Source organism: Argopecten irradians, chromosome 5, assembly GCF_041381155.1.
Source record: "Argopecten irradians isolate NY chromosome 5, Ai_NY, whole genome shotgun sequence".
NCBI classification, from domain to species: Eukaryota; Metazoa; Mollusca; class Bivalvia; order Pectinida; family Pectinidae; genus Argopecten; species Argopecten irradians.
In genome coordinates, this window is record NC_091138.1 from 15,826,505 (window position 1) to 15,844,374 (window position 17,870).

The window sequence follows — 17,870 nt, forward strand, 5'->3', positions numbered from 1 at the left end:
CGAGTGGTTAAGATGTCCCGACATATTACCACAAGCCCTCCACCTCTGGGATGCGGGTTCGAATCCCATGTGGGGCAGTTGCCAGGTACTGACCGCTGATCTGTGGGTTTTCTCCGGATACTCCCGCTTTTCTCCAACAAACCTGGCATGTCCTTACATGACCCTGGCTGTTGATGGACTTTAAACTAATAAAACCAAAACCACTATAACGACAGTGATCGTTACCACTGTAATATCGAGGATGTGCACGTACTTGTTCGGGACATTTACTGTCATACCCACCACGACCTCTTGTGTCCGTCACTGACGTCTTTGGCAGCTATCCTTATGTAACGGTAGTTCATAGTGCTATTTATCAACCAAACAAAACCACCTTAATATGATTGATTACGTTTAATTACATTTCTATAACTTAAACATATCACACGACATAAAAATATCACAGATCCACATGTCAACTTTCACAGCCTCTGTTGTGCATACACACTTATTTCCAGGGTTAAGCGTTGCAGGCTACGAATATTTATAAGGGTATTCGTATATTTACATTTAAAGTAAGGTTTGATGAATGGCCTTTACATTAACGCTTCAGAACAACCCGTGTTTACGCAAACGAAGATGTCTACGTTTTCAAATTCCATTTAAAGTTAGTAGGCGAGACAGAACGCTATGAATAATTTGAATCGATGTGATTGAATTCGTTTGACTTTAGATGTAGTTCAGTGACGGATGTAATGTTAGCGGGGACTCACAAACTGTGATCATTTTATTGAACAAAGCAAAACCGACATCCTATTCCATCTGATGATTCCCTGTGTACTAACACACGGTGTAGATATGTCTCAGACACATAATTAAAACATTATGATTACTATATTTGCTTACACATGCGTAAGTGTCCATTATTCCGAGTATTATTGATGAGTATATGAATACGAAACCTTAGGCAACGGTCACACATACGATGGCTTTAAACCTTAGGCAACGGTCACACATACGATGGCTTTCCACAATATCTATTGATAACCGCCTGCCATAATCTCCCGATAATCCATATATAACATACAGTTATAATATCACAAGTGGCTTCACACCGATGACGAGCCATCGAGTGCCTGATCTATTGGGAACCGGGCTCATTCCCTCAGGACGCCTGGTCCACGACTGGCTGCGGAGCTTTACTTGCTAAAATCTTTGCCAGTTCGTTCATATTTCTTTTCACTTTATATCTAAACACCCAGGGTACCTCCCGGCGAGGAAGGATCTTTTTGGGCGGGGGTAGGACAGTAATGTCATCATAGTCCGTTTCGTGGATGATATTGGGGTACACAATTCCTTCTGGGGCTGTTTGGGCCGTCCTTATAGAATCCGGGGACATCCGAGCATTCGTGAAGTAACCCACATTTCGTGACATCACAGATTTTGACCTAATCTCCGTATGGGCAGTCGGGGTCAGATGGATTTTGCCTACCACGGGCTGAAATGAGAAAAACAAATTATGGATCAATGGACGCATTTACGAACTTGTCCACATGATATATCATTATGATGTCAATGTTCAAACACCAATATGTAAAACTGTAGGGTCCTGCTTCAGTGGCTTTGAATATCAACCAATCGGATCAACAAATTTCTATTACACTAATTTAAATTTAAATTATTTAACAAAACGTCTATGTCCTATCAAAAGCCAGTTTCATTTAGAGATGGAGGACAACCGGAGTACTGGTGGGAAAAGAAAACCACCTACATGCGGTTAATATTATCTGGCAACTGGCCGACGTGGGGACACAAAGGTGAAGGGCTGGTCATATAGCCCGACAGTTTGGCTTCGAGTTCGAATACAAAGCTAATTACTAACACTTACCTCAAAAAGTTAAAGTCAAATATAGATGCATGTACAAATATATTCAATGCTATTCACACCTACACCATCACCAACACTATTCCCGAACAGACCAACCACGTACGTAACACAGTTCCTTCCCGCTACCAAACCAAACACCCTCCACGTCACATCACTACTACATTGGTCTAGTAACAGTATGCTGTTTAGACTAACTGTCATGGCAATATGGAGCCGCACATAGTTCTTCACCTCGTGACGAAGTAGTTTAAGAATAGAATAAAATACCAATTGGATTTGGACTGTCGCAAGGGACATTTTCAATAATCACCAAGTACAATTGTGTCATTTTCTATATATCACAATTCATTACTAAAAGACAGGTAAAGATGAAAGATTCTAAAGTGCTATACTATATATATAAATACTGTTGGTCAAACATTCGTGCCAGGTCCCTTTGGGTCAACTCCGCTGTGACTAGGCCTTATGCTTGAATTTTGTTTGGTTTGTTTATAAAATCCGTTCTATTATTCATTTGATGAGCAAAATATTAATAACCCGAACTGATTAGCTTCGAATTCCTTTGATGTTGAGTATCTCTTAGTGTAGACAATGCTGGCCCACGATATTGCCATGTTAGAAAAGATTATTAGGACACGTGTTATTGTAGTCGTCAAGTCAAATGCAAACCGTGTGCACCAGTACCTATACATACATAGCGAGAGCTTTCACTGAAGCATACAGCTACCCTCGGGTCGGATTTTTGTGGAGGTTTCCAGAAGAAAGGTTTCTTTTTACCGAAAGGTTGCTGTATAAAAATAAGATATTTTTAACTTCTGACCACAGCCCAAACGTGAATAGTTACGTGTACAATAAACATGGTGTGTTGTGTACACATGCAAGCATAGGATAAAACGGTAGTGATTAAGCTTTAATCGACGAGGTTTTGTTCGGACGCCAAATACATATTGTGGACTGTCGTGTGACCAGGCTTATGTAATTGCGATAAGAGGATTTGAGGTCCAACATGGGAAACCAGAAATATGTTATCGTTATTGCATATGTCATTTATGCAAAGTAAAATTAATGCTTTTTAGTATACATTATTTTACTCATTTTATCCCTTTTCAGTAAATTATTAAATAACATATGCCAATATAAGTTGATGTTATTTATATCAAGACTGCTAGAATATAAATATATTAGTAGCACTGGAATATAATTTATACATGTAACACACGATTACATTCATAATACTGCTGATATGATCTGAGTCGGGAATCAAAGTGACAAGTGGGATCACAGGAGTAGGAAACAGTGCGACACGTGGGATCACAGGAGTAGGAAACAGTGCGACACGTGGTATTATAGGAGTAGGGAAACAGTGCGACACGTGGTATTATAGGAGTAGGGAAACAGTGCGACACGTGGGATTATAGGAGTAGGGAAACAGTGCGACACGTGGGATTATAGGAGTAGGGAAACAGTGCGACACGTGGGATTATAGGAGTAGGGAAACAGTGCGACACGTGGGATTATAGGAGTAGGGAAACAGTGCGACACGTGGTATTATAGGAGTAGGGAAACAGTGCGACACGTGGGATCACAGGAGTAGGGAAACAGTGCGACACGTGGTATTATAGGAGTAGGGAAACAGTGCGACACGTGGGATTATAGGAGTAGGGAAACAGTGCGACACGTGGGATTATAGGAGTAGGGAAACAGTGCGACACGTGGGATTATAGGAGTAGGGAAACAGTGCGACACGTGGGATTATAGGAGTAGGGAAACAGTGCGACACGTGGTATTATAGGAGTAGGGAAACAGTGCGACACGTGGGATTATAGGAGTAGGGAAACAGTGCGACACGTGGGATTATAGGAGTAGGGAAACAGTGCGACACGTGGGATTATAGGAGTAGGGAAACAGTGCGACACGTGGGATTATAGGAGTAGGGAAACAGTGCGACACGTGGTATTATAGGAGTAGGGAAACAGTGCGACACGTGGGATTATAGGAGTAGGGAAACAGTGCGACACGTGGTATTATAGGAGTAGGGAAACAGTGCGACACGTGGGATTATAGGAGTAGGGAAACAGTGCGACACGTGGGATTATAGGAGTAGGGAAACAGTGCGACACGTGGGATTATAGGAGTAGGGAAACAGTGCGACACGTGGGATTATAGGAGTAGGGAAACAGTGCGACACGTGGGATTATAGGAGTAGGGAAACAGTGCGACACGTGGGATTCACAGGAGTAGGGGAAACAGTGCGACACGTGGTATTATAGGAGTAGGGAAACAGTGCGACACGTGGGATTATAGGAGTAGGGAAACAGTGCGACACGTGGGATTATAGGAGTAGGGAAACAGTGCGACACGTGGGATTACAGGAGTAGGAAACAGTGCGACACGTGGTATTATAGGAGTAGGGAAACAGTGCGACACGTGGGATCACAGGAGTAGGAAACAGTGCGACACGTGGTATTATAGGAGTAGGGAAACAGTGCGACACGTGGGATCACAGGAGTAGGAAACAGTGCGACACGTGGTATTATAGGAGTAGGGAAACAGTGCGACACGTGGTATTATAGGAGTAGGGAAACAGTGCGACACGTGGTATTATAGGAGTAGGGAAACAGTGCGACACGTGGGATCACAGGAGTAGGAAACAGTGCGACACGTGGTATTATAGGAGTAGGGAAACAGTGCGACACGTGGTATTATAGGAGTAGGGAAACAGTGCGACACGTGGGATTATAGGAGTAGGGAAACAGTGCGACACGTGGGATTATAGGAGTAGGGAAACAGTGCGACACGTGGGATGGATATTATAGGAGTAGGGAAACAGTGCGACACGTGGGATTATAGGAGTAGGGAAACAGTGCGACACGTGGGTATTATAGGAGTAGGGAAACAGTGCGACACGTGGTATTATAGGAGTAGGGAAACAGTGCGACACGTGGGATTATAGGAGTAGGGAAACAGTGCGACACGTGGTATTATAGGAGTAGGGAAACAGTGCGACACGTGGGATTATATGAGTAGGGAAACAGTGCGACACGTGGGATTATAGGAGTAGGGAAACAGTGCGACACGTGGGATTATATGAGTAGGGAAACAGTGCGACACGTGGGATTATAGGAGTAGGGAAACAGTGCGACACGTGGGATTATATGAGTAGGGAAACAGTGCGACACGTGAGATCATATGAGTAGGGAAACAGTGCGACACGTGGTATTAAGGAGTTGCGACAGTGGATAAGGAGTAGGGAAACAGTGCGACACGTGGGATTATAGGAGTAGGGAAACAGTGCGACACGTGGGATATAGTAGTAGGGAAACAGTGCGAGACACGTGGGATCAAGGAGTAGGGAAACAGTGCGACACGTGGGATTATAGGAGTAGGGAAACAGTGCGACACGTGGGATTATAGGAGTAGGGAAACAGTGCGACACGTGGGATCATAGGAGTAGGGAAACAGTGCGACACGTGGGATTATAGGAGTAGGGAAACAGTGCGACACGTGGGATTATAGGAGTAGGGAAACAGTGCGAGACGTGGGATCACAGGAGTAGGCAAACAGTGGGATCGCAGGAGTAGGCAAACAGTGCGACACGTGGGATCACAGGCGTAAGGATACAGTGCGAGACGTGGGATCATATGAGTAGGGAAACCAAGGCGACACGTGGGATCATAATAGTCGGAGAAGTAAGGAATCGTATTGAGACTACATTAGTGTCTATAAATGGATAATTAGGGGTCGTTATGGGGATGATAACACAACATTGAGCTATATATAGACCATATTCGGAACCGTGCAAACTTTGCACAGTTTCCGAGCAGACTACAAATTCTATGACGTCATTAAGGACTGTATGATATAAGTACTTTAGACATCTTATGAAATAGCGTTGTTCAAACATATCTAAATTATTGTACAGTGTATATTCCGCCGGTGTGATGTAGTTAAATCAAAAATAAATTGAGTATGTTTGTGGAGATGAAGTGTTTACATTACTAAGTGCTACTCGACGAGGAGAGGCAGCCACGGTTTTATACTGATCTATTGAATGGCGATATCGAATTCTAATTAGTCTACTACAATATGGAGTAGACGTGCTCATTATACATAACGAAATCATCGCTCTGGTTTAGAAAGAAAAAGGGAAACAAGAAGCACGAAGAAAAGGAAAAAGAAAATGGAAGACAAATGAAAGAAAAAAGAAGACAAATGAATGGAAGAAGAGAAGGAGAGGATATTGAACTCGTTCAATAAATCCAATTTATCTTATTATCTCATTATTCAATTACATTATTGGTTTCATATCCACGTATATCATAGCATTAATCCTCTCTGACTGATTCCCTGCTAAATACTATGAGGTCGGTACCCGCCGTATAAGTGGGCAGAACGAGCCCGCAGTTTGCTACCCTATTAGTAGAGAGGTATTTAGTCTAGTGTAATAAACGTTTTATACTTAATTAATTACACTAAGCAGTGGGCACGAGTACATACTTATAACGTTATTGTCCCGTGTATATAGCTACTTATCAACGCTTAAATAGCCTACTGTTATAAACCTTAAAACTTCGACGCGAACATCCATAACGTCAGTGTATATCAAAACAGTCGATACTAGTAAACAAGCCTAAACAAAAGGTTTGTTTATTGTATATCGTATATCATTACAACTTATGTCTATGACCATTTTAGAAGGACGAAAATTATAGATGGTCTTTAGAATGAAATACAAACGTGGAATATATATGTTATGGACACGTCATGGAATCTCGGGAATACAGACATGACTTTACTAAGTAAACCATTGTACCCCCATACCTTCAAACATTGTCACCTCATACAATGACTTGGATACCATCGACTGCCTGCCATTGTTTTTCTGAGGTGACAAGTCCGCCAGAAGGCGAGCTGCCAGGATCACTATGGGAAACGTGTCCGTCCGTCCTACTGAACATAGACTATATACCTTCCTTGTCTAACGGAAACATAGTCTAAACCTTCTTTTAAAACCACAGAGATAAAGTATATACTTTTATCAATCCATGGTAACAAGGCTTATACAATGTATCTCACCCACTTTCCCGGACCCCAGTCGTGGAACAAAATTTAAGCAATATACCTTCCTTGACCTCATGGACCAAATCATACTTTCCTTGACCCCATGGAACATACCATATGCCTTCCTCGACCTCATGGAACAAAGCATACTATCCATGACCACATGGATCAAAGTATATGCCTTATTCGACCCCATTGAACAAAATACATGTATATGCCCTTGACCCCATGGAACAAAACAAATGCCTTCCTCCACCCTATACCATCTTTGACCCTTGGGAAATAGGTATAATTTTATATTCCTCTGCCCTGGGAAACTAAGTCTATAACCCTTTCCTCGGCCCTGGGGAAATAAGTCTAAAACCCTTTCCTTGACCCTGGGTAACTAAATCTATAACCCTTTCCTTGACCCTTGGGAACTAAGTCTATAACCCTTTCCTCGGTCCTGGGGAACTAAGTTTATAACCCTTTCCTCGGCCCTGGGCAACTAAGTCTATAACCCTTTCCTTGACCCTGGGGAACTAAATCTATAACCCTTTCCTTGACCCTGGGGAACTAAGTCTATAAACCTTTCCTCGACCCTGGGGAACTAAGTCTATAAACCTTTCCTTGACCCTGGGGAACTAACTCTATAAACCTTTCCTCGGCCCTGGGGAACTAAGTCTATAACCCTTTCCTTGACCCTGGGGAACTAAGTCTATAAACCTTTCCTCGGCCCTGGGGAACTAAGTCTATAAACCTTTCATTGACCCAGGGGAACTAAGTCTATAAACCTTTCATTGACCCAGGGGAACTAAGTCTATAACCCTTTCCTTGACCCTTGGGAACTAAGTCTATAACCCTTTCCTCGGCCCTGGGGAACTAAGTCTATAAACCTTTCCTCGGCCCTGGGGAACTAAGTCTATAAACCTTTCCTCGGCCCTGGGGAACTAAGTCTATAACCCTTTCCTTGACCCTGGGGAACTAAGTCTATAACCCTTTCCTCGGCCCTGGGGAACTAAGTCTATAACCCTTTCCTCGGCCCTGGGGAACTAAGTCTATAACCCTTTCCTTGGCCCTGGGGAACTAAGTCTATAACCCTTTCCTTGACCCTGGGGAACTAAGTCTATAACCCTTTCCTTGACCCTGGGGAACTAAGTCTATAACCCTTTCCTTGACCCTTGGGAACTAAGTCTATAACCCTTTCCTCGGCCCTGGGGAACTAAGTCTATAAACCTTTCCTCGGCCCTGGGGAACTAAGTCTATAACCCTTTCCTCGGCCCTGGGGAACTAAGTCTATAACCCTTTCCTTGACCCTGGGGAACTAAGTCTATAACCCTTTCCTTGACCCTTGGGAACTAAGTCTATAACCCTTTCCTTGACCCTGGGGAACTAAGTCTATAACCCTTTCCTCGGCCCTGGGGAACTAAGTCTATAAACCTTTCCTCGGCCCTAGGGAACTAAGTCTATAAACCTTTCCTCGGCCCTAGGGAACTAAGTCTATAACCCTTTCCTCGGCCCTAGGGAACTAACTCTATAAACCTTTCCTCGGCCCTTGGGAACTAAGTCTATAACCCTTTCCTCGGCCCTAGGGAACTAACTCTATAAACCTTTCCTTGACCCTGGGGAACTAAGTCTATAAAACTTTCCTTGGCCCTTGGGAACTAAGTCTATAAACCTTTCCTCGGCCCTAGGGAACTAAGTCTATAAACCTTTCCTTGACCCTGGGGAACTAAGTCTATAAACCTTTCCTCGGCCCTTGGGAACTAAGTCTATAAACCTTTCCTCGGCCCTGGGGAACTAAGTCTATAACCCTTTCCTTGGCCCTGGGTAACTAAGTCTATAACCCTTTCCTTGACCCTTGGGAACTAAGTCTATAACCCTTTCCTTGACCCTGGGGAACTAAGTCTATAACCCTTTCCTCGGCCCTGGGGAACTAAGTCTATAACCCTTTCCTTGACCCTGGGTAACTAAGTCTATAACCCTTTCCTCGGCCCTGGGGAACTAAGTCTATAACCCTTTCCTTGACCCTGGGTAACTAAGTCTACAAACCCTTTCCTCGGTCCTGGGGAACTAAGTTTATAACCCTTTCCTCGGCCCTGGGCAACTAAGTCTATAACCCTTTCCTTGACCCTGGGGAACTAAATCTATAACCCTTTCCTCGGCCCTGGGGAACTAAGTCTATAAACCTTTCCTCGACCCTGGGGAACTAAGTATAAACCTTTCCTTGACCCTGGGGAACTAACTCTATAAAACTTTCCTCGGCCCTGGGGAACTAAGTCTATAACCCTTTCCTTGACCCTGGGGAACTAAGTCTATAAACCTTTCCTCGGCCCTGGGGAACTAAGTCTATAACCCTTTCCTTGGCCCTGGGGAACTAACTCTATAAAACTTTCCTCGGCCCTGGGGAAACTAAGTCTATAAACCTTTCCTCGGCCCTGGGGAACTAACTCTATAAAACCTTTCCTCGGCCCTGGGGAACTAAGTCTATAAACCTTTCCTCGGCCCTGGGGAACTAAGTCTATAACCCTTTCCTTGACCCTGGGGGAACTAACTCTATAAACCTTTCCTCGGCCCTGGGGAACTAAGTCTATAACCCTTTCCTTGGCCCTGGGGAACTAACTCTATAAAACTTTCCTCGGCCCTGGGGAACTAAGTCTATAAACCTTTCCTCGGCCCTGGGGAACTAAGTCTATAAACCTTTCCTTGACCCTGGGGAACTAAGTCTATAAAACTTTCCTCGGCCCTGGGGAACTAACTCTATAAACCTTTCCTCGGCCCTGGGGAACTAAGTCTATAACCCTTTCCTTGACCCTGGGGAACTAAGTCTATAAACCTTTCCTCGGCCCTGGGGAACTAACTCTATAAAACTTTCCTCGGCCCTGGGGAACTAACTCTATAAACCTTTCCTCGGCCCTGGGGAACTAAGTCTATAACCCTTTGCCTTGACCCTGGGGAACTAAGTCTATAACCCTTTCCTTGGCCCTAGGGAACTAAGTCTATAACCCTTTCCTTGACCCTGGGGAACTAAGTCTATAAACCTTTCCTCGGCCCTGGGGAACTAACTCTATAAAAGGAACTTTCCTTGACCCTTTCCTTGACCCTGGGGAACTAACTCTATAAACCTTTCCTCGGCCCTGGGGAACTAACTCTATAAAACTTTCCTCGGCCCTGGGATACTAAGTCTATAACAACTTGGGGAACTTTCCTTGACCCCCAAAAACAAAACATATATCGTCGTCTCTGGGGAACTACAGTTCTATTAGACCAACGGGTTTTTATTTGTTCAAAATATTCCTAGAAGTTTGGTGTGGTAGTTTTTAGTGGAGTTTGGGTGTTAGTAGTTTTAGCGTAGTTGTTGGTGGTTGTAGCGTAGTTTGGTGTTGGTGTTGTAGTGTAGTTTGGTATCGGTGGTTTTAGTGTAGTTTGGTGTTGGTGGTTATAGCGTAGTTTGGTGTTGGAAGTTGTAGTGTAGTTTGGTATCGGTGGTTTAGTGTAGTTTGTGTTGGTGGTTGTAGCGTAGTTTGGTGTTGGTGGTTGTAGCGTGATTGGTGTTGGAAGTTGTAGTGAGTTTGGTGTTGTAGTGTAGTTTGGTGTTGTAATGTAGTTTGGTGTTGGTGGTTGTAGCGTTGATTGGTGTTGGAAGTGATTGTAGTGTAGAGTTTGGTGTTGTAGTGTGAAGTTTGGTGTTGTAATGTAGTTTGGTGTTGGTGGTTATAGCGTAGTTTGGTGTTGGTGATTGTAGTGTAGTTTGGTTGGTGGTGTTTAGTGTAGTTTGGTGTTGTTTATGTAGTTTGGTGTTGGTGGTTATAGCGTAGTTTGGTGTTGGTGAAGTTGTAGTTAGAGTTTGGTGTTGTAGTGAAGTTTGGTTGTTTGTATGTAGTTTGGTGTTGGTGTTGGTGGTTGGTGTTGTTGTAGTGTGTTGGTGTTGTAGTGTAGTGTATGTGGTTTAGTGTAGTTTGTGTTGTTGTGTAGTTTGGTGTTGGTGGTTGTAGTGTAGTTTGGTGTTGTTGTAGTTTGGTGTGTAGTATGTAGTTTGGTGTTGGTGGTTTTAGTGTAGTTTGGTGTTGGTGGTTGTAGTGTAGTTTGGTTGGTGGTTGTAGTGTAGTTTGGTGTTGGTGGTGTTGTAGTTTGGTGTTGGTGGTTGTTGTGTTAGTTGGTTTTGGTGTTGGTGTGTGGTGGTTGTAGTGTAGTTTGGTGTGGGTGGTTTTAGTGTAGTTTGGTGTTGGTGGTTGTAGTGTAGTTTGGTGTTGGTGATTAGTGTAGTTTGGTGTTGTAGTTGGTTTTGTTGTGTAGTTTGGTGTTGGTGGTTGTAGCGTAGTTTGGTGTTGGTGATTTTAGTGTAGTTTGGTGTTGGTGGTTGTACTGTAGTTTGGTGTTGGTGTTTTAGTGTAGTTTGGTGTTGGTGATTTAGTGTAGTTTGGTGTTGTAGGGTGTTTGGTGTTGGTGGTTGTAGTGTACGTAGTTTGGTGTTGGTGGTTGTAGTGTAGTTTGGTGTGTTGGTGGTTGTAGTGTAGTTTGGTGTTGGTGGTTGTACTGTAGTTTGGTGTGTGTGGTTGGGTTGTAGTGTAGTTTGGTGTTGGTGTTTTAGTGTAGTTTGGTGTTGGTGTTGTAGTTTGGTTGGTGTGTGGTGTTTGGTTGTTTGGTGTTGGTGGTTGTAGTGTAGTTTGGTATCGGTGGTTTTAGTGTAGTTTGGTGTTGGTGGTTATAGCGTAGTTTGGTGTTGGTGGTTGTAGTGTAGTTTGGTATCGGTGGCTTTAGTGTAGTTTGGTGTTGGTGGTTATAGCGTAGTTTGGTGTTGGTGATTGTAGTGTAGTTTGGTATCGGTGGTTTTAGTGTAGTTTGGTGTGTAGTTGGTGGTTATAGCGTAGTTTGGTGTTGGAAGTTGTAGTAGAGTTTGGTGTTGTAGTGTAGTTTGGTGTTGTTATGTAGTTTGGTGTTGGTGGTTGTAGCGTTGATTGGTGTTGGAAGTTGTAGTAGAGTTTGGTGTTGTAGTGAAGTTTGGTGTTGTAATGTAGTTTGGTGTTGGTGGTTATAGCGTAGTTTGGTGTTGGTGATTGTAGTGTAGTTTGGTATCGGTGGTTTTAGTGTAGTTTGGTGTTGGTGGTTATAGCGTAGTTTGGTGTTGGAAGTTGTAGTAGAGTTTGGTGTTGTAGTGTAGTTTGGTGTTGTAATGTAGTTTGGTGTTGGTGGTTGTAGCGTTGATTGGTGTTGGAAGTTGTAGTAGAGTTTGGTGTTGTAGTGAAGTTTGGTGTTGTAATGTAGTTTGGTGTTGGTGGTTGTAGCGTTGTTTGGTGTTGGTGGTTGTAGTGTAGATGGTATAGTGGTTTTAGTGTAGTTTGGTGTTGTAATGTAGTTTGGTGTTGGTGGTTGTAGTGTAGTTTGGTGTTGGTGGTTGTAGTGTAGTTTGGTATCGGTGGTTTTAGTGTAGTTTGGTGTTGGTGGTTGTAGCGTAGTTTGGTGTTGGTGATTTTAGTGTAGTTTGGTGTTGGTGGTTGTACTGTAGTTTGGTGTTGGTGGTTGTAGCGTAGTTTGGTGTTGGTGATTTTAGTGTAGTTTGGTGTTGGTGGTTGTACTGTAGTTTGGTGTTGGTGATTTTTGTGTAGTTTGGTGTTGGTGATTTTAGTGTAGTTTGGTGTTGTAGGGTAGTTTGGTGTTGGTGGTTATAGTACGTAGTTTGGTGTTGGTGGTTGTAGTGTAGTTTGGTGTTGGTGGTTGTAGTGTAGTTTGGTGTTGGTGGTTGTACTGTAGTTTGGTGTTGGTAATTTTAGTGTAGTTTGGTGTTGGTGATTTTAGTGTACTTTGGTGTTGGTGGTTATAGTGTAGTTTGGTGTTGGTGGCTGTAGTGTAGTTTGGTGTTGGTGGTTGTACTGTAGTTTGGTGTTGGTGATTTTAGTGTAGTTTGGTGTTGGTGGTTGTACTGTAGTTTGGTGTTGGTGATTTTAGTGTAGTTTGGTGTTGGTGATTTTAGTGTAGTTTGGTGTTGTAGGGTAGTTTGGTGTTGGAAGTTGTAGTAGAGTTTGGTGTTGTAGTGTAGTTTGGTGTTGTTATGTAGTTTGGTGTTGGTGGTTGTAGCGTTGATTGGTGTTGGAAGTTGTAGTAGGGTTGGTGTTGTAGTGAAGTTTGGTGTTGTAATGTAGTTTGGTGTTGGTGGTTGTAGTGTAGTTTGGTGTTGGTGGTTGTAGTGTAGTTTGGTATCGGTGTTTTAGTGTAGTTTGGTGTGGTGGTTGTAGTGTAGTTTGGTGTTGGTGGTTGTAGTGTAGTTTGGTGTTGGTGGTTGTAGTGTAGTTTGGTGTTGGTGGTTGTAGTGTAGTTTGGTGTTGGTGGTTTTAGTGTAGTTTGGTGTTGGTGGTTGTAGTGTAGTTTGGTGTTGGTGGTTTTAGTGTAGTTTGGTGTTGGTGGTTGTAGTGTAGTTTGGTGTTGTAGTGTAGTTTGGTGTTGGTGGTAGTGTAGTTTGGTGTTGGTGGTTGTAGTGTAGTTTGGTGTTGGTGGTTGTAGTGTAGTTTGGTGTTGGTGGTTGTAGTGTAGTTTGGTGTTGGTGGTTGTAGTGTAGTTTGGTGTTGGTGTTTTAGTGTAGTTTGGTGTTGGTGGTTGTAGTGTAGTTTGGTGTTGGTGGTAGTGTAGTTTGGTTGGTGGTTGTATGTAGTTTGGTGTTGTGTGGTTGTAGTTTGGTTGTGGGTAGTTTGGTGTTGGTGTTTTGTAGTGTTGGTGTTGGTGGTTGTAGTGTAGTTTGGTGTTTGGTGTTGTAGGTGTAGTTTGGTGTTGGTGGTGTAGTTGTTTGGTTTGTAGTGTAGTTTGTGTGTTGTAGTGTAGTTTGGTGTTGGTGGTTTAGTGTAGTTTGGTGTTGGTGGTTTAGTGTAGTTGGTGTTGGTGGTTGTAGTGTAGTTTGGTGTTGGTGGTTGTACTGTAGTTTGGTGTTGGTAATTTTAGTGTAGTTTGGTGTTGGTGATTTTAGTGTAGTTTGGTGTTGGTGGTTATAGTACGTAGTTTGGTGTCGGTGGTTGTAGTGTAGTTTGGTGTTTGTAGTGAAGGTTTAGTGTTGGAAGGGTGTAGTTGAGCTTGGTGTTAAATATTACCTTTCAGTTGTCTGTTGTTAGCTGTTTGTTTTGCGGTTGGTTTTCATACGCGCCTGGGCTGCTTGATCGACAATAGAGATGTATTGATGCTGGGATTTCAAAGTATCATTAGCATCGATTAGGAAAAGTATGTTTGCCTGAACGAGTACTTCGTTAACACATGAAAATAGATTTTTAAATCAAAATATCATTGAATGGCATGGCGTTTTATTTTCTGTTAGTCGTTGAGCATATGTTGCTAACAGTGATGTGGTACTGATACCTATTGTTATGACTGGCTGTTAAAACATCATTGGAAGTTGTACGAGTGTCGTAATTATACTGCTGTTACACATGTAAAACTGTTGTGATTATAGTGGTGTTCGAGTGGATTATAGTGATCACGTATGCAAGTCAGATTATTATAGATAATATATCACGGGCTGGTTGTCGTACTTGATTGCAACTGTCGTATAATAGCATGTGTGTTTTTGTCGTGATTACAACTGTATGTGTGTGATTTTCGTGATTATAAATGTTTGTGTGCGATTGTCGTTATTATAGCTGTATGTGTGTGATTGTCGTGATTAGAACTGTATGTGTGTGATTGTTGTGATTACAACTGTATATGTGTAATTGTCGTGATCACGGCTACATGTGTGTGATAGTCGTGATTGCATGTATGTGTGTGATTTTTGTGATTGCAACTGTATTTGTGTGATTTTTGTGATTACACCTGTATGCGTGTGATTGTCGAAGTTACAACTGTATGTGTGTGTGATTGTTGTGTTTGGGTCTGATAGTCGTGATTGTTGTTAACTGTACGTGTATGTTGTGACAACTTTATTATAGTCTGGTTGTCATTATAACTACAGAGATATGTTGTGTAGATGTACACATGAATAAGATTTTTTTACGAATCGCTCTACAAAAGTTTTTTACATTGATATATTTATATTATATTGGTTCGCCGAATCGATAGTTATTACTTCATGTTTGGTAATTTTGTCCACACGCACCTGGGAACCAATGTTAGTGTGTGTATATATAGTGTTTGCGCTACCTGTGGTTAACTGTGGCTTTTCGAGTCTCTAATAATTGTCATTCAATTGAGTTATATGGGTTAGAGCTTTAAAACCTATATCCCGAATCAATCTACGTATCAGTTAATTGGACTGTTTGTAACGCTAGTATTTAGATGCCTACATATGTAAAGCCGTACTAGGTAATTGTGATTCGGAATTTAAATATAACTACATAATTACTAGAGATCAAATGGCACAACCTTGAGGGCTGTTAAATTTTTACCTTTTAATATATTTACGCTAACTTTCGTATTTATATGAGATTCCTTGTTGACTGTAAGCTAATTTAAATCTGAGTCCTATCCAGGTGGTGTTGTAAAACGAACATTTTCCTCACACCTCGCGTGTCACCTACTGCGTTTTGTCTTTATTTGCCACAGAGTTTGTAACACGGCGTGAGAGGTTTAACAAACAACATAAAGTCATATTAAGTGTTAATATATGATACTAATTCTGTCCGTAAATAGTTTTACCTCTCAACTCATCGGCTAAATATTTACATGGCCTAATCCCGAGACTCTTCCAGCTTGTCCGTTTAAAATACTAAAGACAATATTTTAGTATTCTTTGTACACTTTATCATTACCTATAGTATCTACTTGTCTGCGGGGTTTTATGTCAGAAGTACATTCCATTTTAGCCTTAACATCAACATGAGTATGTTTATATATTATGGTGATAGAGACCCCAGAATCACGTTCGTCAATGCCAGACTCACCTCTCCATTCTCGTTATTACTCCCTTTGCCACCTTTCCTTAATTTCACTGGCGGGAAAAATCCATTGACTTTCCGTCTGCTCTTTCCACGCGGAACTTCGAATCCATCAAAAGCTACAACGCTGGGTTTGGACACTTGTCTGGGTTTGCTGCTATAGTCCGGATTTGAGTTGTATAGATGGGTAGTTCTACCCTGCCTGCCCGGCATGTTGGGCTGTATGACATCCGTATGTGCCGGAACACTCCGAACGTTTGTCTGTGGATTACGTCCTGCTCCAGGAATTGTCACCGAGACCGGAATGGTCCCAACACCTTCCGCGCTGAGCCCTGCTGCACCGGGTAACTTGTGTGGCCCGCGGAGTGAACTTTCGTTAATCGGTGGTAATTTGAACCCTTCGTTTGCTTGTTGTGACGACATGAGTCGCTCATGAGCGGTGTAATTATATGTAATGTATCCTGACTAAAGCCTAAATCCTCTTTAGAGATCTAAACGTTGATTCCTCTTAAACACGTTCTATTGTCTATAAGCTAAGAACGGCATGTCGTAGGTCATTTAAATTGTATTAGAGTGTAGATATGGGCTGATTCTCAAGCCCCGCGAGTCCATCGTAGGTCGTCCTGTATTAGAGAAACACTTCAACTTAATAGCGCGATCTTTGCTTTAAATTTAAAATACCTATATGCTTTACAAGCTATTCAAATGTGTCATGGGCCGCTACCTCCCCCTTTGAGAAAGATCAAGACGATTTAAGGCGATAGCTTCTGAACGCTTCTCGTGTATATAAACGTACCGAGCAAAACGGGGAAAAAATCTGTCAATTCCAAGTCCTCAATCTTTCTAAATGGTCACAGAACAAAATCTGTGTACCCGGTATGGGAGCAGACTGAGTATTCTGTCACCCGTCGCGGCGATAGGATCAATATCCCGTATCTACCAATCGCAGATCGATAATTGAACAATAGGTCCACATGCGCATTCCGTAAGCTGTGTAATACACAGAGCAGTGCTTATTCGGACACTACAGTTAACCAAAGCTTAACGTATCAGCAAATATCATCCTTATCTACACACCACCCTGAACATTTTAACTCAAATATTTACTTTTAATCAATTCTCCAAAGCGTAACCAGAACGCTGAAAAGTTAATAGATTTAATTGAATTTGCGATATTAATCGAATACTACATACCATCACGCTATGTACAATACCTCTATTTAACCTCCAAAGTACATTTCAGAGTCGTTCCGATTTACGACGATAGAACAAAAGCTAGTCAAATTGAACAGTCTTTCCATTATATAACTCAACACATCAAAATACGTCTTGAAGGAATATGGTTCAGTTGTTTACGATTCCATAGGTGTCATTGAAGTTAGTTATTGTTTTATTGCCTTTAAAGTTAAAAAAAAGTTTATCTATTTATATTTGTTTCCGAAACCATCTCGTATACATGTATACTTCATCAACCATGGAGTTGCAGAACAACCCTCATATTCGGCTATTACAAATCACAAGGTCGTTGAATACTTTGTATTTCTTATTGAATCACACACAAAAGGATTGCTCTCTTTATAATACGTCTGATAGAGGTCGGCAGAATCTACTACTAGGTATCACTGATTCTACACAAATAGAGAAAGTGTGCAGTCTTTCTGAAGCAATCTCTGTATGTACTGGTACATGTATACACAGACCGTTGGTTGGACATTATAAAGTCCTTGTGAGTAGTAATGCACAACAAATATATCATCACATTCGTCAATAACCTTTTTGCAATTTTAATGAAACAGTCCTTAACTTAAACAATACAGAAAAGATATCTTGCAATACCACATCACTAATCGAATACATTTCAAAGCGATGTGGCAAAAACGAACTTCAACGGAATCTCGAATCAGGAAAGACTACTTGGTTCTTAATCTCTGAACTTCAAACCTAGTTCGACGATCACCACCATCGGGTGACTTTCTCTGTTTTATAAGATTACCTTACACTATCATTTTCTTTTTCTCTCGTGTATTGTCACTGAGGAACCTATGTCTCTGTTAGCACCTGGTTTGTCATTGCGAACACTGTAAGAGGATTCATTCTGCAACTGCCCCATA

At 42.1% G+C, this 17,870-nt stretch overlaps 1 protein-coding gene across 3 annotated transcripts; it reads right to left on the minus strand.

Moving 5' to 3' along the window:
* Positions 1-378: 378 nt before the first annotated feature.
* LOC138322987 (uncharacterized) lies at positions 379-16,658 on the minus strand. 3 transcript variants are annotated; one of them, XM_069267270.1, is made up of 4 exons: positions 15,766-16,658; positions 2,562-2,654; positions 977-1,477; positions 379-941 (listed from the first exon to the last, which is right to left on the minus strand). In XM_069267270.1, the coding sequence occupies exons 1-3, from the start codon at positions 16,180-16,182 to the stop codon at positions 1,145-1,147; spliced, it is 843 nt and encodes a 280-aa protein (XP_069123371.1). In that variant the 5' UTR covers positions 16,183-16,658; the 3' UTR covers positions 379-941; positions 977-1,144. The 3 variants fall into 3 exon arrangements, with proteins under 3 accessions (XP_069123371.1, XP_069123372.1, XP_069123373.1); XM_069267271.1 differs by having other exon boundaries at positions 379-1,477; XM_069267272.1 differs by lacking the exon at positions 2,562-2,654 and having other exon boundaries at positions 15,766-16,650.
* Positions 16,659-17,870: the final 1,212 nt, after the last annotated feature.